Below are 27,374 nucleotides of genomic sequence, written 5' to 3' on the forward strand. Positions count from 1 at the left end.
TGATAATTCAATCCATGTATACAAGGTATAATTATTGAATCAAGGTAAGCAGCACTTCTATCCCTTATCAATTATGTGATACACAGTTTAGTTTTAATTTTTTGTGTCACTATTTTAAAACTATAGTGACCATGTTTTGAAATGCAATGGCAAGGAAGGTTGTGTAACACTGATGAGTACCCATGTGCTGCCCATTTTAAAATACTTTATTTTATACTGTGTGACTTTCCACTCAATGAACAAAACCTGAATACTTGCCATAGTTTCAGCTTCTCTAATATTTAATTTTAAAACAAAATCGTGTTATTTATACCTAGTTTACAAGTGGGATACTCCAAGGTTATGGGACTGTGTAATGAGCAGGCCACCCTTTCATCTACAAATGATCAATATAGTACAGAGGGGAGGGAGGCAGCTGGGTGGTGAGTGCTTGTGGAATGTGTATGAGACCCTAGGATCAATCTGCAGCACAGGAAGGAAAACTGGGAGGGAGGGAAGATAGGGAAGCAGCATTTAATAGCTAATAATTCATACTTCAACCTAAGGACCTTACAAGCGAAAGAAAAATGTTAAACAATCGGCAGGTAGGGGCTAAGAGAAGACTCAGAGAAAATGGGTCTTGCTCTGGAAGCATGAAAACCTGAGTTTAATCCCTAGCACCCATGTGAAAACTAGCATGGCCAAATGCCTAGAATTCCAGTGTTGTGGGAAGTGGAGGAGGATCACTGACCGGGATTCCCTAGTCAGCCAGACTAGCCAAAAACGAGGGAGCTCCAGGGTCACTGAGACTCTGTAAATAAAGCAGAGAGTGATAGAAGACACCTTATGTCTTCCCCTGGCCTCTGCATGCATGTACACAGAGCATGTGCGTCTGCACACACACATCATACACCACACACACCAAAAAAAAAAAAAAAGATAGATCATTGATTCTCATTGATTCAATTGAAAGTTAGTTTTATAAGAAAAAGAAAAAGTAAATTTGGTTATGTTTTATTTCCTGAAACTATTATGCCCCTACATAGAATATTCTAGTAGTATTATCAAAGGATAGTGTATTTCCTGTACAGGGTGTTTTGGGTTTTTTTCCACAGATGTTCCTCACAGAAGCGAGTTCCACAAGGACAAGTGCTCCTGTCTGTCATCACTATTTCCCTGGTACCTAGGCCATTCTTGCACATAAAGGCATTTCACAAGCATTTGTTGAATGTATTAATATGCAAATGCAGTAAAGAGCAATGCATAAACTATGGGAAAACATCTCCACAAGATAGGTCATCCATACAGGGCTATATACCTCTGAGAGTAAGGATGAAAACAATGGGAAATCATGGTGCATGCATGCATGTGTTATAAGAAGAAAAAAAAGCCACAAGAGAATTATCTCCACGTTGACTCCCCTAGTGTTACATGGCTAGATGGTCATTCATGCTTATCAGAGCAATAGATGTTGATTTAGTCACCTTAAACAAAAATCTATTCCTTTAGTTGCATCAATAGTCAGTACTACAGTTAATCAGAGGGGCCAGAGCAGCTTACCTAAAAGAGACTTTCCATCTCTTTTCCAGTCAAGTTGGCTTTCAGCATGCAATATTATTTAACAAATATAATGATGGACATGTTGTAGTGCAGCAGCAGAATTTTTTGTTTCAAAATAAGAGAAAATTATGATTATCAGTTTAATTTTAATATAAGTTCCCTAATGTATCAAAAATGGAAGTAAATGGGCTGATGAGATGACTTAATGGCACTTGTCTATAAAGCCAAAGAACACTGGTTTGATTCCCCAGGACCTACATAAGCCAGATGCCCGAGGTGGCACATGTGTCTGGAGTTCATTTGCAGTGGCCAAAGGCACTGGTGTGCCCATTCTTGCTCTCTCTCCTTCTTCCTCTCTCTCTCCCTCCCTTTCTCTCTCAAATAAATAAATAAAATAATAAAATAAAATGGAAGTAAATGAACTTGACTTATACTTAGATGCTGTTTTTGCTTCAAGTTAATTTGCTTTCTAGCTGACTATATAAAATGATCCCTAAACTATCCCAGAGTGGTAGATGTGAAGATCATAGCATATCACTTATAGCAAATGCTCTACAAATATGTATTCTATTTAAATTTCTGCTTAGAACAGGAGGAGAGCATGACATTATATACTTATGTGAAGGTAATAATAAATTACTCATAAAAGTGCCAGCTATTCAGAGATTTTGAGACCTCATAGAAATCCATGTGTAAGATAAACCCTTCCCAAATGCCCACAATGAAAGCTTGAGTAAAGAATTACCTTATATGTTTTACTTTTAATCGGGGTCAATATTTCTAAATTTAAAAACACGTTGGCCAAAGTGATAGTCTTACAGTGATCAGTTCCATTAAGTCTACACATCTGACTGTCCTTGTTGGTCTACATGACAATATAAAGTTGCACCCAAGAAGGGAGGAGATAAAAATGTATGCACTGTCAGAGCTGATTTTGTATTCCATGTGAGTCACACAACTGGCAGCAATGGTGCTGTGAGGCCACAGCCTGGCCATGCTCACAGAGACTGAAATATCCATTTAAATGAAATGACAGCTTCATGATTGCTGCTCAGCCCAAGAGGTAGACACATTGCAAGCACTGTCGTAATTTTATTAACTCATGTGCTTATTCGCTTTTGCGTGTGTGTGTGTGTGTGTGTGTGTGTGTGTGTGTGTGTGTGTGCAGGGGGTGGGAGAGTAAGTGCGCACGTCATGGTCTCTGGCCACCACAAATGAAACCCCAGATTACTGTTCCTCTTTTTTGCATCCAACTGGGGAATTGAACCTTGAACCCAGGCTGGCAGATTTTGCAAGGAAGCACCTTTTATTAATAAGTCATCTCCCCAGCCCCATAATACAGTTTTTATTAATTAAAAATATATACATGTGTATATATATATATACATTTGAAAGTTATATGATGAAAATATTTTGATTTGACCCTAAAACTATCTCTCCTAAACCACACAAAATTGTTAGAAATGATTTATATTTCAGAAGTTATTTGGAGTGAAAGGACTCGCACTCTGCAAAGTCCAACTACAATTTCAGTCATAATTTAATTTAAAACTTTCATTGACTGAATTGTTGGAGTTTGCTCATGAAGTTTATACAAAAAGTAAGGAGGTAAAAATAGCCTGCCTAGAGTCACATGGAAATTAATTTCAGAGTCAGCACTGGAATTCAGGTCTAGGGGTTTCCCCCTTCAACTCATTTCTAACAAGAATGGCTCTTTAGTTACCTACTGCCAACTTACACACAGATCCTTGGACAATTTAGACCCTTTCTCCTGCATGTGCAGGAAGCTCATATAACCACCTAGCTATCTACCCAGCCCCACAATAGGAATTTTGATTTCGTCTTTTTTTCAATGTTTATTTATTTGCACATGTGTTGGGAGTGGAGTACGGGTGTGCCAGGGCTTCTTGCTACTCCATTTTTTACAGCTTATGTATAGACTGGAAATTGAACCTGGGCCAACAGGCTTTGCAACCAAGCACCTTTAACCACTGAGCAATCTTCCCAGCACTACAAATTAAAATATATATAATTTTTTATGATGGCTTCTAGCCACAGGTATATAACAGAAAATCTGAAGTTTTATTATTAAAAACTTAGAAGCTCAATCCAATTTAAAAAATAATGTACAGACCCACATTTAGTATTTATAGTCTGTTACTTTCCTTCCTCCTCTCCACCTCTCAGTAACCCCATCCCCCACCACCATCCCTACCATTTTTATTTTAAGGGATTAATTTTAAAATTAATTTCAAAATTGTGCCAAAGAGAAAAGATCCAAGTAATTTGGTCCATTTTCTAATGGTAATGAAGTACTTTATGTAAGAAAAAGATTAATTGCTATAAAATTAAGAGCTTTTCCTATTGCCCTCAATACCATTTACTTACTGAGAAGGGGCTTCCTGAACATTATACTTCAGACACCAGGGAACAGAAATAATCTACGAATAAATGAATGCTAAAAAGCTGTGTTCATACTACTGACAAATCAGAAGGGTTGAATGATGGGCTTAAATAGGCAGTCTGGGTTGTTTAGGACATTCCAAACATGCCCTTTCTAATGGTCAGTCAGCAAACACCACAGGTCAGCGGTCCAGATGTAAGCCAGCCCCTGCTGTGTCTGACAGGGGGTTGTGTACACAGTTACTATTCAGTATATGTGAAGCAGTACAAGACTCCACTGAAAGCTTCTGCATTTAATTCCGTCATATAGCTGACAGCAAGAGGTGTGCATGGCGCTTTAACCTAGCAGGGGGAAGTACTTCTTTTACATATCACTGCAGTGCAGAGAGCTCCCACCACAAGCTTCGCTTCTTTTTCTATACACCTCCCATAAGAAAGCAAAACCTTAAATTAAATGGTTCAAATGCTTTTAGATGGGCTTCTAAAATGACAACATAAATCTTTCCAAGTATTTCTAAAAATCTTCCCTGAGGCTTTGCCACAACTTACTCACTAGAGGTCAGACAAATAACCTGTCTTAAGTTAAATATCCTTAACCACAGGTTAAGTACTTGGATTTAGCCCACTCTCTTTTGTATTCATGACTTTCCAGATGTTCACCACTATCATTTCAAGGCAGGTAAGAGTCTCTGTGTACTATAGCACACTCATCATTCTTGTCTTTCACACTTGAAAAAACTAAATGGGAAAAATTGTAGGTGGGAAATGTCAGGAACCTTCAAAATTTAAATCATGGCTACTCATTCCCATTTTTTTGGTTGTTACCAAAAACCTAAAGGATTAAGTACTAGTAGTTAAGAAATTTTCCAAGGTATATAATATTTAGTGAAGCAAAAGAATAAATAGCAAGTAGTCTACAGATGTTGACATGCCACAGACTACAAAACATTTTTAGTCACCTCAAGCAGAATTTGGGAATACCCTTGAAAACAGATATTTTTTTTCAAGAAAAGAATATGTTAAATGGGTATAAAAATATTTTATTGTCAAAAATAAGAGCTAAATGCTTAAATTTTCCAATTCAGTATGAAATGGCATTTTGTAATTTGGGCAACATACAGCAACTAATTAGGAAACTTGCTGCTCAGCACTTGAAGGTCTCTTCTTTTCATCAATCAGCAGGAAAACCTCAGAATCACTTACTTTCTTAAAACAGATCTAAAATTTTAAGTCATGTATTTGACATTATGAAAGTAGTGACCATTTCTAAAGCCATGAAATAAATGTTCATTATTTAGTGATCCACCTAACTACCTGACCCCCGCTGTCTAGTGAGCGGCTTGTTATTTGACCAGTTTGGTGCCAGGCCTTGTAGACTTGCCTTCAGGAAGTTAAATAAAATCCATCAAAGGTTAGCATGTGGAGAGTGAAGGCATCATTCAAAGTATGAGTGTACTAAAAGGATGATCTGAGTCACTTTAGCACTCGGGAGGCAGGGGTAGGAGGATCACTGTGAGTTCAAAGCCACCCTGAGACTACATAGTGAATGCCAGAACCAACAGAAAAAAAAAAAAAAAAAAGGAAGTAGCACACAGGGCCCAGCAGAGGACAAACACCAGTTCTTTTAAGCAGCCTACAAGGTGTGTGACATTATTCCCATTTTACAGATAGGAAATTTAAGCAATGGACAAAATACAAAAGTAACCTAAGATTTTATAGTTAAAAATTGATGAGTCAGCCTAAGCCACTTGACTTCAGAGATTATTTTTCCCTGCTGCATATGACTTTATCTTGCATTAACTGTGTCCACAGGAGAATTATTTCAGAAAAGAATCACTAACTACATAAGACTTTTGTTGTTGAGTGCCACCATAAAATATTTTTTGGACTTAAATGGGGAGGGGAGAGGAAAAAAGAGCCAAACAAATACAATAAGCATGCACGCACTCACATATGCTCCACCATGGCCACCTTACACAGATTTATTTCTCTGATCAGTTTGGCACTTTTTTCTAACATAAGGACTTTGTGTCCAGTATTAAACTTCCCACTTAATTATCTGTATGGATTGTTTCTGACTATAATGAAATTAATTCATTTAAATGATATTGCCAATAAGTATATGAGTCAAAATTTTTTACAACCTGAACATCGTGATAGCTCTCTGCTACTTGTTTCTTTTAATATTAGTAAAATGAGGGATAAAGGCATGCACAATATCTACAGGAAAACTTGATCCTTTCCATTTTTTTTTCGATATCAGTATTTGAAAATATGGACAACTATACAATTGAATTACAGCCCCAGTGCTTGGAGGTGCAGTTTTTCAAAGCATTGCAATAATGACTTCTATTTGTAAATATCTATATCTATATCTATATCTATATCTATCTATCTATATATCTATCTATATATATTTCTCTTATTTATATTTTAGTTCTTGGAAGCTCAGAAATAAAGCATTAGTGTTTAATTTAGTGTTTAATGACAAGTTTAAAAACACTCTGCAGGTAAAAATATGAGTATATGCATACTTTGCTGTTAGCTTCCTTGGTAATTCTGAATCCAATTTTTTGTTATACTATTGATACTTGAAATATTACATATTATTTTTATCAACTATCTCATTATTTTTGTTACACATTTCAAAATTCAGTACTCTTTTTGCAAACTAAGGGAGGATTTTTAAATTTGGGAGTAAAGTAAGTACTATCATGGGAAACACATTCAGAGTGTCCTAGATTACAATTTTCAGGGATTCCCACATTGAACTAACCATCAAGTCATTCAGCAAGGATATTCCTTTGCATATGTTGTTTCTGTGTACTACAAATACCATAATCTTTCTATTATCATAAATCTTATGATTAATGCTTGCATTACGGGGTCGACTTCTAATCAGTGATGATAACTGTCTGCCACTCTTTCCACCACTGTTCATCTCCCAACTCTTTGCCCTGACTAACAAAGAAATACCTATGAGAGTCTAAAGGCTCATGTAGTTACAGGAAAGCTGATGCATTATTTATAAGGATGCAGAAGCTAGAAAGTTCAGCTATGCAGCTTACCCTAGCAGTACTAGGCTCAAAGCTATTGACAACAGGAATCTTGCCAGTGCATTAGAAGATGAGATGGAAAGGAACCCTGCCAAATAAAATCGCTAAGTAATAACAAATGTTAAAAAGGACAAGCCTTGCGGGTTGGACAGAGGCCTGTGATCACTGCTGAGACATGATCCAGATCACCAAACTTCTGCATCCAATGCAAAAAGAAGAGTTACAGTCCCTATTAATTCTTTGTTTCTTGAGTGCTTGCTTTATAATCACAGTCATGCATTCTTTATATGTTACTATGTTATCTGTGGGCAAATTGAGAATTGCAACTGATGTGCAATTGCATGATGTGCAGTATGAGAGTTCAAGTTCAGGCATAAGTAACTGTGACATTGCATTAACCACCCAGTGTTGAAAACCATTTTACTATTTTAGTGATCCATAAAAAAAAAAGAAACCCAAGCACAATATACTGCAATTCTGTATTCTTCTCATGTGCACATTGATACATTGCAGCAGACAGACAGCTGTCATGGTATTAAGGAGACTTTAAGATATGCCATTCAGGCTTAATTTTTTGTTTAATCAATGTCTGTCACTTAGAATGTACACCATGGCACAACAGAAAGATATATGCTTTAACTGTTAACAACCACAGAGGTTAAGACTTATATCTTGTTGTTGCAGTCAGGTTTGCATTGCTGGCAGAGATCACTCAACCAAGAGCAGCTTGTAGGGAAACAATAAAAGGGGGTTTATTTTGGCTTACATACTCGTGAGGAAACTCCATGATGGAAGGGGAAATTGATAGCACAAGCAGAGGGTGGACATCACCCCATGGCCAAAATAAAGTGAACAACAGCAACAGGCTAATTACAAAATCTCAGCTGGGAACCTAGCATTCAGAACACATAAGTTTATGGGGTACACCTGAATCAAACCACCACACTTGTCCAGAAAAAATACTCTAAAAAACTGATGAAATAAGTCAATCTAAACACAAATAGAAAAGAAAACTTATTGTAGAGTTGTTAACACCAAATAACTGTCCATGTCAGTCTAAGGCTTAAAGAAAAATCCATGGTTGAACTCTGCTTCCAAAAATGACCTGTATGTTCCCATTCAAACCAATGATGAGACAAATATACCACATTTTACCATTGCCTTCAAATAAACTGAACATTTGAGGTCCTTACTTCCAGCCCTTCTTATCCACTACAGTGTGCTTATCATTATCTCTCCATCCCAAATGCATAGGACTGGTGAAGGAGAGGAGGAGAGGGATTCAAAGTCATTTAAGTACTAACAAAATGTACATTGATGCCTATAATTTTCTAGTTTGAATACCTTTTATGACAGTAAGTGGAGGCCTGTATTTCTGTACCTTGTTTAGGAACCAAAAGATCTCATGTGGAAAGGACAATTTTGAATGTAGCTGCAGTGATTATATATCTCTTGAATATAGAGGCTACAAAAGGGGATCTCAGAGATTTTTCCTCTCCCCCTCTACTTTTAATCTCTGTAAGCAAAAGGTACATACAAATGCTTGTATTAAACACTGCTTCTGCCTCCTCTTGTTACACAACCTTGAAAAATACTGAATTGCAAGTCTGTCTTCTCATCTGATAATGGCACAAATCATATCTATTTTCAGATTCAAGTAGTACACAAAATAGGTATTACTTAAAAAACACCTTTGTTACTATTTATTTCAATAAGAACAAAGAAGAGAGCTAAACTATATTGACCTGATTACTTCCTTACTCCCAAACAGGTTCAGCACCACACATGGGGACAGCGACCCTTCAATAGGGTCAAGAAAGTTGTACCAATCCTTTAGTGGGACACAGATTCTTACAGGTCATCATGAAAACAAGCACGCAACATGAAATGAAGAAACTTTCCAAGTGTGAAAACAAAAAAATATGTAAAATATAAACATTCAGAGTATTAATACTTAAAATATTCCAAGTTCTCTAATATTATTGTAGCTATTGTTACTGTTTAAAATGTTGATTTTAAGGTATTTATGTTTCTCTTATATGATTTAAGATCAAGATAGTTTTAAATTAAATATATATATATATATATATATATATATATATATATATATATATATAATTTTCAAATGAAGATAAACTAAAAAACAATTCAATAATTCAATATTTCTTGGGAACTAGCACAGCTTGTTAGGGGAATAAAATTTCTCCCCTATTATCTTATATTCTGGTATAGGAACTGATGGTCTCACCAATGTTTGTGCTAATTATTTGAAACAATAATTATTAGACCAACAAGAGAGAAAGAACAAATGCAAAGTGGTCTAGCTTTCTAGGACTACTGGGAAAAAAAATGTTTACTTTTGTTCCTTGAGATAGACAAAACTATTTTTTCAAATCTAAGCCATCAGTTTCTTTGTTTTTTATAAGGCTGGGTCTCATGTAGCTCGTAGTTGAGGATGGCCTTAAACTTCCAGTCCTCTAGCCTCCAACTCTGAGAGCCAGGATTATAGGCATATGACACCACCCCCCATTTATTAAGGTGTAGGGCATTGAGGCAAATACTCTACCAACTGAGCTACATCCTCAGCTCTCACAGCATTGTTTTGATAAAATATAGTTAGGGTCAATACTTGCAGTAATGAGTGAAAGGTAGTTATGACATTTTGGACATTATTGAGATGACAGCCTATCCTATTCTCTACCAAGTTTCTCTCTCCCATAAGCTCCCATTGGACTTATGCTACAATACAATTTCTATCCACTATTTTACAGCCAATGTTCTCCAAGATTTAAAGAAAAAATGGAATGTTATCTATTTTGATTATATGCATGCACTGTATTAGGCTTCATTTTTATTCATTTATTTACTTATTTATTTTCACTGGGTTAATAAATTTCAACCTCAGTCATCTTTACTGTCATTGGAAAATTGTTTTGTAGACACTAATAAATCTTTTTTGTGCCCATGAGTTATCTAGTCCCTTATAATACAGTTACCTTGCTTCCATAAGAAGGCAACACTTTCCTCCTAAAACAGACACAGAGATTCTTTATATGGCCTACTTTTCCATAAGTAAATCAAGGAAAATCTGAACATGCACTCATCGCTGCTTTTTGAGCATCAAGAAGGTGAAATTCAAAAGCTGCTATAAAGACAACAGAGAAAAAGAATCCATCTCAATCACATAAAGGAAACATACAAAATTTGAAATAAAAACTTTTACGACCACTTAAATAATTTCTCTTTGGTAATGTAAAGCTCATTATTACACTCAGTCATAATGTATCCTACATGCCTCCTCTTGGTATATGTCCACAGAGGTGAACGCAATATGTTTTGCAGCTTTATTTTGGTGGAGAGGAGAGAATGGTAGCAATTTATAGCATTGTAGAATAGGAATTAAAAATTATCAAAATTCATACCCAAAGCTATGTAAATTGTGAATGATAAGGTCTTTTACATGTTGAGTAAAGAATGAGAAGTCTGAGCTAAAATGTAGGACAATACTTATGCAGAACAGTATAAAATAACATCTTAAATATTTCATCTTTCAGATTTTTGTTTTTGTTTTTCAAGGATTGTGTAGATGACTGAGACGTTTCATACAAGTCCAGGCTGACCTGGAGTACACTATGTAGTCTCAGGGTGGCCTTGAACTCAAGGTGATCCTCCTACCTCTGCCTCCCAAGTAATGGGATTAAAGGCATGCACTGTCACGCCTGGTTTTCAGTTTTTTTTTTTTTAATATATCTTAATTCCCATATGGAGAATTTGTAGTTGAAAACTCGATTAAATAGCATACACTCTTCTTATTAATTAGTTACTGCTCTCACTAAATGAATTTTAAGAAACTCTAGGGAGGAATCACACAAAAAAAAGGAATTCTTCTTTTAAATTTTTCACTTTTCTAATTTTAGCAGATTGATTTACTTTGCTATTTAATTGACTTTGCTGTAATAGTTTTAATTAGGTGTGCATCTTCAAGTTTACTACTTTTCCCTCCCTCCCTCCCTCCCTCTCTCAATTCAATCATCATTAGAAAACCAAAAATTTTTCAAAAAAGCCTTACTATTTAATGAAGACAAAGAAATCACATTCCATATATATGGCTACATGGCCTTGGATATATCTCTCACAACCCATCTGTGTCAATAGTTGACAGTAAATCAATTTGCCACAATGTAGTTCTGATCCTCAGAAAGCTTCTTGTGATTCCTAAACTTTCACACTGCTTCCAAGATCTGAATTACCATAAATTAATGTCGATCACCTCTAAATTTAAAAAAATATATATTTATTTATGTATTTGAGAAAGAGACAGAGACTGAGAGAATGGGTACACAAGGGCCTTCAGCCACTGCAAACGAACTTCAGATGCATGCACCACCATGTGCATCTGGCCTATGTATTTGTAGGTTCTGAGGAATTGAACCTGGGTCCTTAAGCTTTGCAGGAAAATGCCTTAACCCACGAAACCATCTCTCCAGCTCCATCTTTAAATTTCTAAATGTTCACACTGCTCCCATGAGCCTGATTGCCATAAAGTAATTTCTATCACCTCTTATTCTTCAGTAGTATCTTATTTTTAATGGCAGATTATGGAATCTCATTATTTTAAGTGAGAAATTTTAGGATTCTTATTTCTTAGTAAAATGGTCATTTTATTGAGCTACTAAGATTTATGCACAAAGCAAATCAGGTGGCTATTTCTTCTAAAACACAAGATCATGAATCAATATTTCTTCTTAAATGACACACTACCAGGGACTTTCTATCTTAAGCCATATCATTTAAAAAATATATTTGAAAGTCGGGTGTGGTGGTGCATGCCTTTAATCCCAGCACTTGGGAGGCAGAGGTAGGAGGATCACCGTGAGTTCAAGGCCACCCTGAGACTCCATAGTGAATTCCAGGTCAGCCTGGGCTAGAGTGAGACCCTACCTCAAAAAACCAAAATATATATTATATATATATATGTGTGTGTGTGTGTGTGTGTGTGTGTGTGTGTGTGTATACATTGTTTTTTACATATATATATACACACACACATACACATACACATACATACATACATATATTTGATGGAAAAAAAAAAAAGGCCCCATATTCTGCTCTATCTTTTGACTGTAGGACATTGTACACATAAAAAAGCATAGTTGACCTTCCTACTTTACTGCAAACTCCTACACCCTCCCCACTCTCACAATCTCCTCCCACCACACAATAAACAGGTATAGCCTATTATCATGGTGGACCACAATCTATTTGTTTTATTTTCTTTCAAAAGAGACAAAATCCTAGATATCTAGGCATAAAGTGCAGAAAGGGAATGATATAATTCAATCTTATATTTACTACTCATTTGCCTTGACCACAGCTGTCACTCAGATTCTCCCTCTATATATTTTACTTTCTTGGCTATTGAAATGAAAATGTTAATGATAAAATTCCTTTTAATTTTTCAAACAAAGACTGATTAATTTTTTTATCATTTCAAATATAAGCTCTTGCAATAGTTAACAAAGTCAAGTATATGCTCTCAAATTTTATGAACAAATTCAGCCTAAATATCAAATGTCTAAATATGAGCTGGTTATGGAATTGAATGAAGATGAGCCCAGCTCTGGGCCATAACCCACATGAGCCCAAGTAATTGGTTTTAAGATTTTGCTGATCTCTGGTAGACTGAGATCTAAAACAAAAAGTGCCACTCCAGCAATTCCTTGTTGATTAGCTGAACTCTGAACACATAGCACCTTTGTTAAAGAAATGAACCAAGAGCATAAGCTTTACCAATGCTAAATGCATGCTAACAGTGGAACAGAAGGCAGTGGGAGGTGCCAGCAGCCCACCAATGAATGCCCCCATTGTAACTGTCTTTAGCTTTAAATGGTGATACCTGCAGTGCTGATAAAGCAGCCATCAGTATTATCCCACACTCAATTGCATCTACTGATTTGTCTGTATGATTGATATTAAATACAATGACCAAGTTTAGGATTCACTTTTTTTTCCAACTAAAACACTGTCAATGCAATTACTCTGGTGAAAGAACTGACAAATTTGCAAAATTTCCTTTACTTAGATTTTTCAAACACAAGCTAGATTGTAAACAAGACACTTGAGGACAGGTACCATATATTCTCACATACAAAAGCCTTATCTCAAAAAGTGCAGAATACAAAGGCAGGGAAGTAGCAGGAAAAAAAGAGGACTAGGAAGAAGCTAATCAGTGAGTACTTGAACAAAGCTAGGTAAAAGCATGAATTTCTTGTGGGCTTTTGTAAAGTAATTTACTATAGGTAGCAGTGATATAGTGTATAGTTTAATATGCTGAAAGGATTTTGAAAGTTTTCACAAAAAAAGTAATGATAATTGGTTAATAAGTACTTTAACCTGATAAACATATCATCCTAGGAGCAAAAAAGTAAATTTAATTAATAAAAGGAAAAATAATTAAATTTCTTTTAAAGTATATAGGTCAAGTCTTCCACCTTTTAACCTCCAAGTAAGAACATAATAACTGATTTTAAAATGTTTCTTCTGCATTATAATTTAAAAACTACCACTCCCTTTACACTTCTAAAAACTCTTCTTCAGAAATAAAAACTTTCCAGGATTAAAATAAGGACCTTATTCTTAATGATTACAATAAGCCTTTTTAAAAATGATATTGCAATTTAGTTTTCTTATTCATCATTTTCCACAGATTTGTCCTTCTACTGTAGTTGTATTTTCTCAAATACTATTTGAAAAAGAAGATATTTATTTTAATTTTTCCTATATTCTCATAGAAAAACCTATTTCTTTATTCTGTCAAGGTTGTTTGCTCATTTGTGGTGGGTGACTGTGTTTTATCTTGACTAGCTCATTTTTCCCTTCTCTTGATGCAGAACTATCCTCTTAATGAACCTGTACTATGTGGATCCCCTGGGGCTGTGCCCATCTGCTCTAACTCTAGCAAACTCAAGGTTGGATATGTGACCCACCCTCCTCCCTCCTGTGGAAGTCATTGGCCTCCCTAGATGTGGTATTTTAGAGAGAGGTATATTATGTAATCAGAGCTAATAAGATGCATTCGTAAAATATTCTATATGAATAAGAGGTAGATATTCTTTTCTTTTTTTTTAATTAATTATTTATTTATTTGAGAGCGACAGACACAGAGAGAAAGACAGACAGAGGGAGAGAGAGAGAATGGGTGCGCCAGGGCTTCCAGCCTCTGCAAACGAACTCCAGACGCGTGCGCCCCCTTGTGCATCTGGCTAACGTGGGACCTGGGGAACCGAGCCTCGAACCGGGGTTCTTAGGCTTCACAGGCAAGCGCTTAACCACTAAGCCATCTCTCCAGCCCGATATTCTTTTCTTTTAAAGGTGAAACCCAGGACATGTAAATATACAGTTAGAGTGTCCAGAAATGCTCTCCCTGCAAGGCAGAGAACCCCTGAGAATGAAGTAACATGTCTAGAGAAGCAAAACATGACAACTGAGAAACCAGCTGATTACCTCTTTTGAGACTTGGGATCAAATTGGACCCATGATCTTCATCTACATTTATGGTTTCTGAAATAGAATACATCTTGCTTGCTTTTGGGAAACTTGTGCTAAAACCTCACACATATTATTTTGCTGACCTTTTTTATTGTTCCTCAGCTCCTCCTCCAGCTTTTATTTTTTAAAGGCCTCTTTCTCATTTCTCTTCATCAGATCTCTCAATTATTTAAAGGGAAAACCATCAAGTTCAGCTTATGAACTCTATCTCCATCTTTTTGCTCTTGCTTCCATTTTACCATTTAGACATCTTACAAATGCTTATAATATGTTATGCTTTTGACCTAACCTTCTAGGCAAGATGTACTCGTGAGTACATAGTTGTATGGCCATTATGGGGGTAAAAACCCACTTGCTGACTAAATTTGAAGCTTAATCCACAGGAAGAGAATTGATGTTTGATATGGTAAGCCTGGTAAAAAATCCAATAGCTGGGGAGGACATAGGTCCTAGATGGTAAGGTACTAATATTATTTTGCTAGATGGTCATATCCTGCCAATGAAACTGTCTTCAAAATATGTATGTTTGGACTGTAGATATTGCTTAGTATTTAAGGTACTTGCCTGTGAAGCCTAAGGATCCAGGTTCAATTCCCCAGTACCCACATAAGCCAGATGCACAAGGTGGTGCATGTGTCTGGAGTTCGTTTGCAGTAGCTACAGACCCTGGTGCCCTCTCTCTCTCTCTCTCTCCCCCTGTTCTCCCTGCCTCTCAAATAAATAAATCAAATATATATGTTTGTGCCTAAAGATTAGTGCCACCCTCAGCTTGGGTCAGAGAAGCTTTATTTTGTAGTGGGAGGTTGTTACCACAGACTCATAAGTGATCAAAGTGTTGAGAATGAATGACTGTTGAGTGCTAAGCCTTAAATGGGATAGCCATCTCACCCCCATCAAGGCTCAAGTAACATGGCAGAAGAGAAGTCAGAATGAAACTAAGAGACAGAGGAAGGGAAGAGTGCTGTTGTTTCTATCTTCTAGATTTGGCATGACTGTTGCATTCCTAAACTCACAGCAGCTATACTAACTGCTCAAGACCATAGTTGGGCCCATCACCATTCTGTCATGAGTGGGAAAAGAGTTCACAAGACTACCCCTCCCTGAGATGCTACTGGCAGTTAGTGGTAGCTGGGAGATGATCAGACATTTTCTTCAGTGGTGTAGTCACTGGAAAGTTGTGCATGCTCTGGTTAAAAAAAAAGTCCCCTTACTCATATACATGTAAGCAACCTTTATTAAACTCATTGCATCAAATATACTAGTTGGGATGACTTTAACAGAAGGGAGAGGGGGCCAAGAGAGTAATATAATATGTGTAATACAGTATAATATAATATGTAATCAAAATACATTATGTACATGTATAAAATTATCAAAAATTCAAATTCAAAAGAGAAAAATAAATAAATATGAGCTACTAGCAACATTCAGCACCTTAGGATTAGTGTTCTTCAGTATGTTCTAGAATATAGAGCATAGGCTTCAATAAATAGATTAAAAAACAAAGATGAAGCCTCTATTTGTAGAAATAAGACAAAAAAATGAAAGTAAAAAGGGAAAGAGTGTCAAATGTAATGGCCATACGATCAGAAAACATATTTGGCAGTTGTAGGAAACAGATACCAAATGTGGGTTTAAAATGATAAAAATACATGTAAAAAAATGTACGTGTTCTTATTGATTATCTTGCTATAATTAATATTGTTATTCTGAGACTGATGGAATAAAATAAGAATGATATGAAAAATGTTACTATAAAAACCCTTTTCATTGTTCTACCTCTAATGATTTAAATTGTCACAGTTTCTACTGGGGTGACTCAAAACTCACCAAAGTGCTAAGAAGTGACAACTGAGTGTTCAGCACTTAGTGAAACAGCTTTGTCACACCCTCCAAGGTCCAGGGATCATTGCAAAAGAGGTGGTGGAAAGAATGTGAGAGCCAAAAGAAGGGTAGGAGTGCTTACAATACCATCTTCCAGATACAGAGTGGCCTTGATATTCATGACTTCACAATGGCTGATGGTACCTATGCAAGACACATGTAATAGGGAAATAAATGATGGCATTAAAATAGAAAAGAAATTAGTTGGAAGTAAGATGGGTTTCAGTAGAAGGGAATTTGGAAAGAGGAAGGAGAGGGTAGTGGGAGAAATTTATGATTATGATATATTGTCTATAGTTGTCAATAGAAAGTTTTTAAAAAAATAAAGTGCCACAGTTTAAATACTTCTCTAAAAGCAAGAAAACTAGTAGAGTAATAATGGTTAAGAGGCTGTAAAGGGTATAGGGTACAGAACTGAGGCATACTGGATGAAGGTGCTATATCACCGTGAACAATACTCTCATCCACACACACTAGGGGCATATAGTTCACAAGGACTTATTAAATATATCATGAAGAGCTAGAACAGGAACCAGAAGACCACAAATATAAATGACAAGAAGAAGGAAATGTAAATTAGTGTGACATGATGAGTGCCATTATGTTGAAATATCCATGTGTTACTTAAAAAGAATAAAAGATAGAAACAGGCAAAATAAAGATAGTTTTCCCTCTCCATGAGGATATCCAAAACAACGTAAGATTAACTTGAACAAACTGAAGCATATGTCCCAGTAAAAGACCCCTGAAAATAAAATGCATAGAAGTAATTGCTCTATCTGATCATTTACCACTAGCAAGTTTAGCTACCATACAAACAATTTTCAGGATTTATGATATTATGCAATAAATTGAGTATTATTTGGCATGGGGTAGGAAAATATGACTCTTCCAAACACAGAATTTCCAGAAAAGATCCCCAGCTTCAATGAAGACCCAATTTTTAAGACAATGTACCAAAGACAAGCCCATCTCTGTAAACAGTACATTTTGAAACAGACCCACATTATTACAAAAAAAAAAAAAAAAAACTGAAATCACTCAAACAGTTCTAATACAATAATTCCTTCTTGTTTTGTGGCACAAAAACCACCAATTGTATTGCCAGTAAATAAATGTTCTTCCATCTAGTTCATTTCTCATTTGATTGTGGAAAATGTCCCCCTCCCCTAAAAAATCTGGATTTAGGCTATCTATGATCAATGTGACGATTTTCCTGGAGTCTTTATAATAATTTTATTTTGAAACTATTTTTAAAGTATGTCTTCCTTCAAGCTAGAACTATGGATCACATAAGAGTGCTTAATAAAAGACTATAAAATGTGAAATCATAAGACTTGAATTTAGGTTCTTATCTATTATCTAATTGGCCCTTGAATTTGGAAAAGTCAAAAATACCGAGCTTCCAGTCTCTCGCCTGCTGTATGGGATAAAGTTCAGCTATACAGTTGTATGAATAAATGTCTCTTTTTTAAATAAATGAGCCTGTAAAACAAAGTATAACACAGATATTGGTTATTATACAGATCACATGTGTGGGCGTGCATACATGAGCTCATGGTTCAAAGGAATAATTTTGTAAAAGGCTAATTTCAACCCAACCCTAAAGCTTAAGCTTGTTCAAAAATTTTAGGATTAACTTTCAAGCTCTGAAATGCAACACTGAACCTAGGAGAGCTCAAACTAAATGAGAGAGTTGTATTACACTTGCAGTCAGTATTAAAAGGGAAACTTTAAAGAACATACACTTACAAATGAATGAATTACACACGAAGGTAATAACTTGTTTGAACATGTGGACAGCTGTGAAATACAAGCCCCAACTCTTGCTCAAAGCCAGTGTAGTATCCTAAAACCTGCATTTGGAAGCAGTCAAAAAGAATGAAATAATAGCAATTGACAAATTTTCCTGTTAACTTACTATTTTCCTGCTAAGTGATACACCATAATTTGTCAATCTCTACAGTGGGCAGAGCCAGCTCAGAGTTGAGAGTGACCTGTTTCTAGAAGTCAGAGCACAGTTGCATCCAATTAAGAGTAGTTTTCCAGCAGTGACAGAATGGGATCATATTTTACCACTGTTAACCATCCTAAATTGAAAGGCAATCTCCCAAGCTGAGAGTCATTTAGCTAAGGACATGCCATCTCCTCTGCCCTTAATGCAGGTATAGCTGTTCCAGCTGAGCGTGGAATGAGAACCACAACTCCAAATGTCCCAGTGGAGCAGCCAGACCTGGTCCAATCTAATCAATACATGTCACTGTGCTTTTCTCAAGTACAAAAGTTGTATCTCATTAAGACAGACAGGTTACTATCAACAAAAGACATTTTACTTCCTTCAGATAGTATATTTAGGTGCCAAATCCAGGCTGAATTACTCATTTCATTCATATATTTCAAGTAGAACTTCCTGGATATGTTCCTTCACAGTGCAGCCATTGCTGAGAACATGTAATATTTCGAAATGATAGGGATTTCCTGGCAAAGAACTTTCAGCAGCATCATTTAGGCTGAAAATCAAGAGCTCATTTATTTCTCCATAAAAATTTCCCAACTATGTACAAATAAAATTCAAGGACTCCCTAATTTTTCCTTCTTTTCTTCAGACCCACACCCCTTGTCCACTTACCAGCTCTCTTCTATGTATACTGCCAAGTGGTGCTAAACCATTTGCATTTGTTTTTCCACATTACACTTATGAATATGTGTTTAAAACAAACAAGATACAGACATAGAAAATGAGTCCCAAGGAAGTCTCAGCACTAGTATTAGGACTTAGGTATAGAAGTCCATCTAAAGCCTATCTTCTTTTTGCTTTGTTCAGCAGTCACACTTTTTTATGTGTATGTGTAATATATGTGGTGTAGTGTGTGTGTGTGTGTGTGTGTTTTGAATGTGTGTGCAGATGTGCATGAGGCCAGAGGAGAATGTCAGGTATCACCCTTTATCATTCATCCCTATGTTTTCTTAGAGTCTCTCAATAGTTTCAGAACTTCCTTTTTTTAAGGAGTCTCTTCCCACAGGACTACAATTACAGATGTGTGGCTCAGCTGTTTACCTGAGGGTTGATGAACTGAACTCAGGAGTCTCAGGCCATCCTCACACCATCATGTTTGCATAGGAAGTGATCTTAACCTCTGGGCTATCTCCTCAGACCCATGTTGTTTCACTTTGAACTTGAAAGTTACTATAATACAGTAATAAAAGTGACTCAGGTACCTTAATCTACCATATATAATCACAACGTACATTTTTGTTAAAGGCTATTTTCCAATCCATTCACAATTTCATTTCTTTCAATATTAAACATCTTTGCTTTGAGGTAACAAAATCTTAGGCATCATAGCCAGACAGTGCCTTCTTTGGGTGTGAATCCTGTTAATGGGGTTTTGGACAGCATGCATCCGTACTTGTGTAAAGTGGAATAAGGCCTCATGAGGCATCAGGAGCATGTTAATTGGCATGCAGTAAGCTAATAACTAGTAATGCTGCCATTGTTATTACTTGAAACATATTACTATTTAAGACTACTTATCAGAAATATTTGTTTTATTTTCTGTTATTGTTCATCATATTTCTCTTTTGTTTCCCTCACATACATTAAACTAGAATGAATATAGCTTAATTCAATAAAGTAATTGACATAGGAATTGTCTGAAAATGGGGTCACTAGTAACTGGCACTTCTGAGAATAGGGTATTTATTTCTAAATAACAACCCATTTAAATTTTTGATCACTCTATGAAAGAATGAACAAGATAGTCCTATTTACTATTAGGATTTTAAAACCTGCCAGTACATGTGAGACTATTTTCTGAACCAATTAGTTACATTTTATTGCAATACATGCCTCAAAAAAATAAATTAGAAATTAAAGATGATAAAAATCATGCCAAGCAAGGTAGTGCACACCTTCAATCCCAGTCCTTGGGAAGCAGAGGTAGGAGGATCACCATGAGTTTAAGGCCATCCTGAGATTACATAATGAATTCCAGGTCATCCTGGACTAGAGCTAGACCCTATGTCAGAAGTTTAAAAAAGAAATAAAGAAAGAATAATCGTTATTAGAATGATTATTAGAAACTTAAAACCTGTAATTAACAACTCTGAAAATAGTGAATTCACAATGCAAATTCACAATTTCAAAAAAAAAAAAAAATAAAAAGAAAGAAAAGGGAATAGTTAAAAATTGTCACACAAAGGGAAGGGATAGAAACTTTATTATTTCATCCATATATTTTAAATGCTAAGAAAAATAAACAAAGGGGAGAGCTGATAAGGAAGTTGTAAATAAAAATTTAAATCCGTTAAACCCTTCACTCAAGAATGATTATTGCTATAGATTCAGATTACTAAACTTGTCTAGCTTGTGCATGGCCCTAGGTTTGAACCCCCCCACACACACTAGAAAAAGTGCTATTTCTAGCAATATGATGTCTTCATGATGTATTAAATAGATAGAAGGAAGATGGATAAGTGAAAAGTCATAAAGAAAAGCAGTGACTAGAAGAAAACACACTAAAATGCTACAACCATTAGTTCACCTGACTGGATGGATGGCATTAATTTTGTTCCCTTTTTTCTAACACAACATGAATTACAGAAGAGAGGAAGAGAACTCTGGGTCTGGGGCAGTCAGCAAAGGCAGAAGGCAGACTTGTGATCCCAGACAGGGATATAAGCACAAGGAAAGCCTCTACAGATGCACCCAGCAGAGATGCCCCCAAGAGCAGCCCTATAGTACACAGAACTTCCCTGGAAGCTGTTGTATTAGGGACCTGGAAAAACCCAGTCTTCCTCTTTGAAATCACCCCAGTGGCACATGGAATTGTTCTGACTCAGAAAATGTTTGCTGAGTACAAACGACTTCAGAAAGGCTTTCCAAAACTTACTTTAGAAAATATCAGTGTCAACAGCTGAAAGAATGGAGCCCAGATACCATGTTATATCATCAAAGTACAGTTCACTTTTCAAATACAAAGATTGACTAGTGGGCTGGAGAGATGGCTTAGCGGTTAAGCGCTTGCCTGTGAAGCCTAAGGACCCCGGTTCGAGGCTCGGTTCCCCAGGTCCCACGTTAGCCAGATGCACAAGGGGGCGCACGCGTCTGGAGTTCGTTTGCAGAGGCTGGAAGCCCTGGCGCGCCCATTCTCTCTCTCTCCCTCTATCTGTCTTTCTCTCTGTGTCAGTCGCTCTCAAATAAATAAATTTAAAAAAAAAAGAAAAAAAAAGATTGACTAGTGTCTCCTTTCTTTCTGAAATGAAGGAGAAACATATTCTTCTGATATTCTTATTCTGACCTATGTGAACTTTTCCAAGGTATTTTCTATTTTGAATTTTTAAGTCCTATGTATTGTCACTTCTGAGTCTTGAAATTTCCCCTTTCACCTGTGGAGGTTATTTCCTACAGCTCTTCCCCTACTGTGCTGACCAGCATTGCCCTGGAATGATAAGTGAGCCTCACACTGCATGGCACACACACTCTCCTAACCAAGCATAGAACCGTGTACTCATGGTTTACATTATCAAATGACACAGCATGTTTTCGTGAGATTAAGAATACATTCTTTGGCCAGGTGTGCTGGCACACCTTTAATCTCAGCACTCTGGGAAGCAGACGTAGGAGGATCACCATAAGTTCAAGGCCACCCTGAGACTACATAGTGAATTCCAGGTCAGCCTGAGCAGGAGTGAGACCCTACCTCAAAAAAGCAAACAGAAAAAAAAAATAACTAACTAGATAAAACTGCATTCACTAATTAGTTCAATAATATGTACAGAGAATGGGCCATGAACAGGGAGTGATGAACAAATAGTAGAAATAGTGGACAAAATTTTTCTTAGTCTTAAATCATTATCAAATTCCAGGTAATAGTTCTGCTGAGAGTTGCAGCATAGAGCCCAATTTCAACACTATTTCTCTCTCAACAGCACCTCAATGAGTAGAAATGTAAACTTAGCAATTCATTTTAGTTCCATTGACTTGCAGAAACCCAAAAGAAGTATGTGCTCTGTTCCAAAACTGATCAGACGTGCTTAAGTTCAGTGTCTACCACTTCATTAATGGTAAAGTTTGATACTTAAGAGCCTGAAGAACCTCAATTACAAGAATTTCAATAGTGTTTTTTTAAACCATTCATGTAGAGAAGAAATTATTTTCACACAAAATACCAAAAACACCCTGCTACTTACTTTGTATAATTCATGTTCCTTTTTTGTAAAATAGCAAAGCTCAATATGACTTCTTGGTGCCAGTTATACAAAATCCATATAATTATAGTGATCTTTGCATAAGGAACACTAAATAACAAATATTCCAAACTTGCCAGCAGGGATTATCATTTGAGTAAGTAATGAGAGTCCTTAAAACCCAGAGAGGACAATTTAGCTCTTGCTAGCATTTCATTTCCTATCTGCTCTTCCTAGGTTGCTGTCATCAAGCCAATTAGCTGATGCTTTATGGAGTCAAAATACTAAACTTCATGCAATAATAGATTTTCTTTTTGTTTCATGTTGTACTGATGATCAAACCCAGGTCCTCAGATACTCAACATGTGTTCTACCACCAAGCTACACTTCCAGCCAATAAAAAAAAAAAAAATGTTTTATACTATGTAGTGTTAGTTCTGATTCCACCAGCCTAGAAGAAAAGGCTTTGCTTCTAAACTTTACCCTTTAAAGAGACTGACAAAGCAGCATAAAGTTAGCAAAAGCAGAGACTTTCTTGTGATTCCTACCTTCTCTCTGCTGGTAAGCAAAAAGATACTGTCTCTTTTAGACACATTCTCCAAGTTGGTGCAGAAACACTGGGAGCATGCATTTACTGAAGAACTTATTACATGGAGATGCTTTAAATTAAGAGGTAAAATAAAAGGAAGGAGGGGAGGAAAAGACCAGTTCTAAATTTTAGTGTCAAGGTCTAACATTCTCCCCTGTTTCATATCAAAATTTAATATTTTCCTCTCAGTTAATAACTATCAAATGTATTTTTACTAATCTTTGATAATTTCTTAAGCTCCCTTGACACTGCATGAAACACCAATCAATCTAGCCGTTCTAGAAGTCCATAGCACAAAGTCCATTTCACATTAGCAGATGAAAACTCATCTGAGATCTTGCCTAGGGACTTGCTTTTAAACATTTTCATAATTAGTTACTTGCTTTCAAATCTGAATTAAGGGCATCTATATATAGTCTTCTCACTCTCTTAAGCAGATTGTAGTATGAAAGCTGAGGCATGATGGAATAGAAGCCCCAAACAGCTGCAGATGATGCCTTTGGAAATTGTAGAAGGTGTCAAGACAAGCTAGACAAAAACACCACCAGCCAGGTGTGTTGGCACATGCCTTTAATCCCAGCACTTGGGAGGCAGAGGTAGAAGGATAGCCATGAGTTTGAGGCCACCCTGAGACTACATAGTGAATTCCAGGTCAGCCTGAGCTAGAGTGAGACCCAACCTCAGAAAACCAAAAACCAAAAACACACAAACAAAAAACCCAAACTAGGCCTCAGGTGCTATCTAATTATTTTTCAACACTCAAGGGCACTGGATTGTCCTGTCTCATGTACTTTTGGCAGGGAGAAAGTATCTAAATGAACTGAAGGAAGCCACAGGCACAGCCTTGCTCTAGACTGCATGCCAAGCCTTAGGAGAGGCAGAAAATACACATGAACATGCTCATTGGAAGTGTATATCACCTGGGTCAGAGACTAGTGAACACAAATATTTAAGTATACTTACATGAAGAAGTATTTGCACCTTCTGTTGATACTGATATTCTAATGGGAGATTCTATAAAACATAAAAGTGGAATGAAGTTTTATTGAGTCATGCCACTTACAAATTATTTGCCAGGCTTGGAAGTCATGTGAAGTAGGTGTAAGCATTTCCAAGTCAAGGGAAAACATTGCAATACCCAAAGATCACAATTTCGTTGTTCAATCTCAGTGACTTTTAGAAGAGAGTATAGAAAGCCCATCTACAAAGGTATCCAACACATCAACTGAGAATGAAATTCAGGGAAATAGTATTCTGAGCTGGTCCATGGGAAGGTGAGATAGACAATCCTTCTCTTAAGAGTTGGCTTGAAACCAAAGACAACAAACCCTATACATGTAGACAATGGTCAACTTTGCAGTTAAGAAAAAAAGAGCAAAGTATTTTCAGGCAATTTGTATCTACATAAATATCCTAACCAAACATAGTGCCAAGTAAAGCCCATGCAGAGCCAGCTAGAGCAATTACAAAACATGCTCAACAAACAACTGAATAAAACAAAAATTATGAATGCATAGGAGCAAAGTTTGCTTAGGTAGCAAGAATAAAGGAAGGCAGACCAGGGTCTAAATACTGATGGACTGTTAGACATAGGACATGCAGAAATAAAAAAAAAAAAAAAAAAAAAAAAAAAAAAAAAAAACCTAGAAGGTTGCACTGGTAAATCAGGAAAACTTAGTATTAATGAAAGACTGAAATTCAACAGTCAGAATGTTATGGCCAAGCTTCACATCAGGGAAAATAGTAAGTCTTTAAAGTCCCAAGAAAAACACCTGAAAAAGTTAAAAGCTCAGTTTCTTAACAGCACATACTAAAGTCAGGTATTTACATTCTTTATTTTTACAGAAACGTCTGAGCGAGGGCTGGGGAGCAGTTAAGATGCTTGCCCACAAAGCCTAACTACTTGGGTTTGATTCCCCAGTACCCACATAAATCCAGACACACAAAGTAGTGCATGTGTGCAGAGTTCATTAGCAGTGGCTGGAAGCCCTTGTACACCCATTCTCTCTCTCCCCTCTCTGCTTGAAAATGAAATAAAATTTTAAAGAATTATCTGAATGAAAGGTGAAGAAATTCACATATTTCATTTCTTATATCCTCCATTCCTTCCTTCTTTCATTCCTGCATCCCTCCCTCCACCCAGAATCCAGGTTCAGTCTTTCACACAGCCCACATTCACTCACATCTTTGTAAGTGCACATGAACAGCCTTGTGTATGGTTAAAACAGTCAAGAACACAGTGATACCTAGCTTTCATATTTTTGAACAATGGCTTTAAAAGGAAGTGAAAATATGGATAAACATAAGATGGAAGAAGGCTGCTTTGGAGTATATGATCAACTATAGCTTTAACAAGGGGTAACCATAATGGAGAAGTCAACAAAGCCCAACCACACCAGGGAAGAGCAGGGAGCATGAGGCACCTTCCCTTCTACTCCCTAAGATGGTATCTGTCAGAACACAGCTAGTGTTTTAGTTTTCAAATCTGAAAAATGTAGTGTCTCAGTTGATGAATTCATTGTGGTCAAGTGAGTTGTAAAAGTCCTGATATACAGACTGATAGTAACCAAAGGAAAGCAAATGATTATTATGCCTTAGAAATGATTTTTCCATCACAAGTGTCCAAAACATCCTTTTATGAAAAGACTATTTTTGATTTCCCTAAGGTTCTAATGACTGTAAAACTATAGAAACTATAGTCTGTGTGATAGTTAAGGTGCTGTCAACTTGATCTGTTTAGTAATCCACAGAAATCCCTTTTGGGTGGATCCTTGAGGTTGCTTCCAGGAAGGATTAAATGAAGGAGGAAGTCTTTCCCCCAGAGGGAGGGAGCCCTTCCCCTCTTCCCCCAGGCGGGTGGCTCCACTCAGTGGGGGACTTCATATAAGGAAGTTCTGGGTAAAAAGATCCCCTTCCTGCCACTTGGCTGCCAGAGCAGCTTGCTGCCTTCCAGCGTGGATTGAAGACCAGAACAGACTGAAGACCAGCATTGACTGAAGACACGTGTGGATCAAAGCCCAGCCGCTCCTCAGGAAGCCTCCAGGCCTTTTAGTGCCATCTGCAGTGCCAGATCAGGACTGCTGAGACATCTGGCCATGTGGACTGAGCAGCTACCAAGTTCCTTGATTCTCAGGCCTGCAACAGCTATTGGACTACTGTAAACTAATCCAATAAGTTCCCTTTTGAAAATAATTAATTCTAGAAGTTCTGTTCCTCTGGCTAACACAGTCTATAATCCCAGCACCTGGAAGGCAATGGCAAGAGTATCTCAAATGCAATGCCAGCCTGGACCACATAGCAAGTTCCTATCTTAAAAAACAATCACATAAAGAGATGATACTACACATGGATTTGTACAGCTCGCTTCTAAGTAGCTAATAAGTGTCACAAACTGTAACTACCATCAATCAATACTATATTCAACAAAACAAAGAGAAAGAAAGAAAAAGAAAATTGAAACAACACTTGAAAAGTCAAGCTGTATGGTTTTTGTTGTTTGTTTTCGGTGAATCCCACTGTTCATTAACATAGCAAAGGTCCAAGGTCAGTTAATGGCCTGTTATCTAATGGATTACTCTAATGAATTTAGGAGCCCAAGCAACAAAGAGAAGCACTTGCCAAGGTAGAACCCGGAGCTTGAACCCTAATGTCTCCCTCAATGCTCTAATGTCATCAGCTGGCATGTACAGATGTGTTGTTTTTTTTTTTTTTAATCTAACATGGCTATTTCTTGAGCCCCCACTTAACATTAGAACAAACACCATTCTCCTTTAAGTAAAATTCAAAAAGGCAGCATGAGCTGAGAGAAATATGGAGGCACAGCACAGGGACAGTTGCAGTTGGGATGCAAAAGGATGCTGATTAGTACCAGGAGCAGCCAGCAGTTGCATCTGCCATTCTTGTTAGTAACATTGACAGTCTATGTTCCTTACCTGAAGATACATAGGCTCTTTCAGTGGATGCTGGCATGCCAGTGATGAGCTCTGCGAAAAGAAAAGTTGATAGGACGTTATGATGGGTAATCAGGAGCCTGGTGGCTGGGAACTGGAGCTGCCTTCAAATTGCACTTAAGGATGGAAGCATTGCAAGGGAGTGATGAAAGTTCCCCTGTAGTCACGGTAAACGATACAAAAAGGGTGTGTGAATAATAAAGAGTTCTTCTT

The 27,374-nt window shown here is 36.8% G+C and overlaps 1 protein-coding gene across 13 annotated transcripts in view; it reads right to left on the reverse strand.

The window, feature by feature from the left end:
* Nrg1 (neuregulin 1) overlaps nucleotides 1-27,374 on the reverse strand; it is a 1,129,183-nt gene that overhangs the window by 120,071 nt on the left and 981,738 nt on the right. For 10 of the 13 annotated variants that reach the window (XM_045158414.1, XM_045158413.1, XM_045158411.1 and 7 more), the window contains exons 4-5: nucleotides 27,144-27,194; nucleotides 24,175-24,225 (exon numbers count right to left, since the gene is read on the reverse strand). The exons of 2 other annotated variants lie outside the window; for them this stretch is intronic. In XM_045158414.1, coding sequence (XP_045014349.1) covers nucleotides 24,175-24,225; nucleotides 27,144-27,194 — 102 coding nt within the window. The remainder of the gene's footprint in view (nucleotides 1-24,174; nucleotides 24,226-27,143; nucleotides 27,195-27,374) is intronic. One more of the 13 variants, XM_045158415.1, reaches the window with a different exon arrangement.

Source organism: Jaculus jaculus, chromosome 9 (genome assembly GCF_020740685.1).
Source record: "Jaculus jaculus isolate mJacJac1 chromosome 9, mJacJac1.mat.Y.cur, whole genome shotgun sequence".
NCBI lineage: Eukaryota > Metazoa > Chordata > Mammalia > Rodentia > Dipodidae > Jaculus > Jaculus jaculus.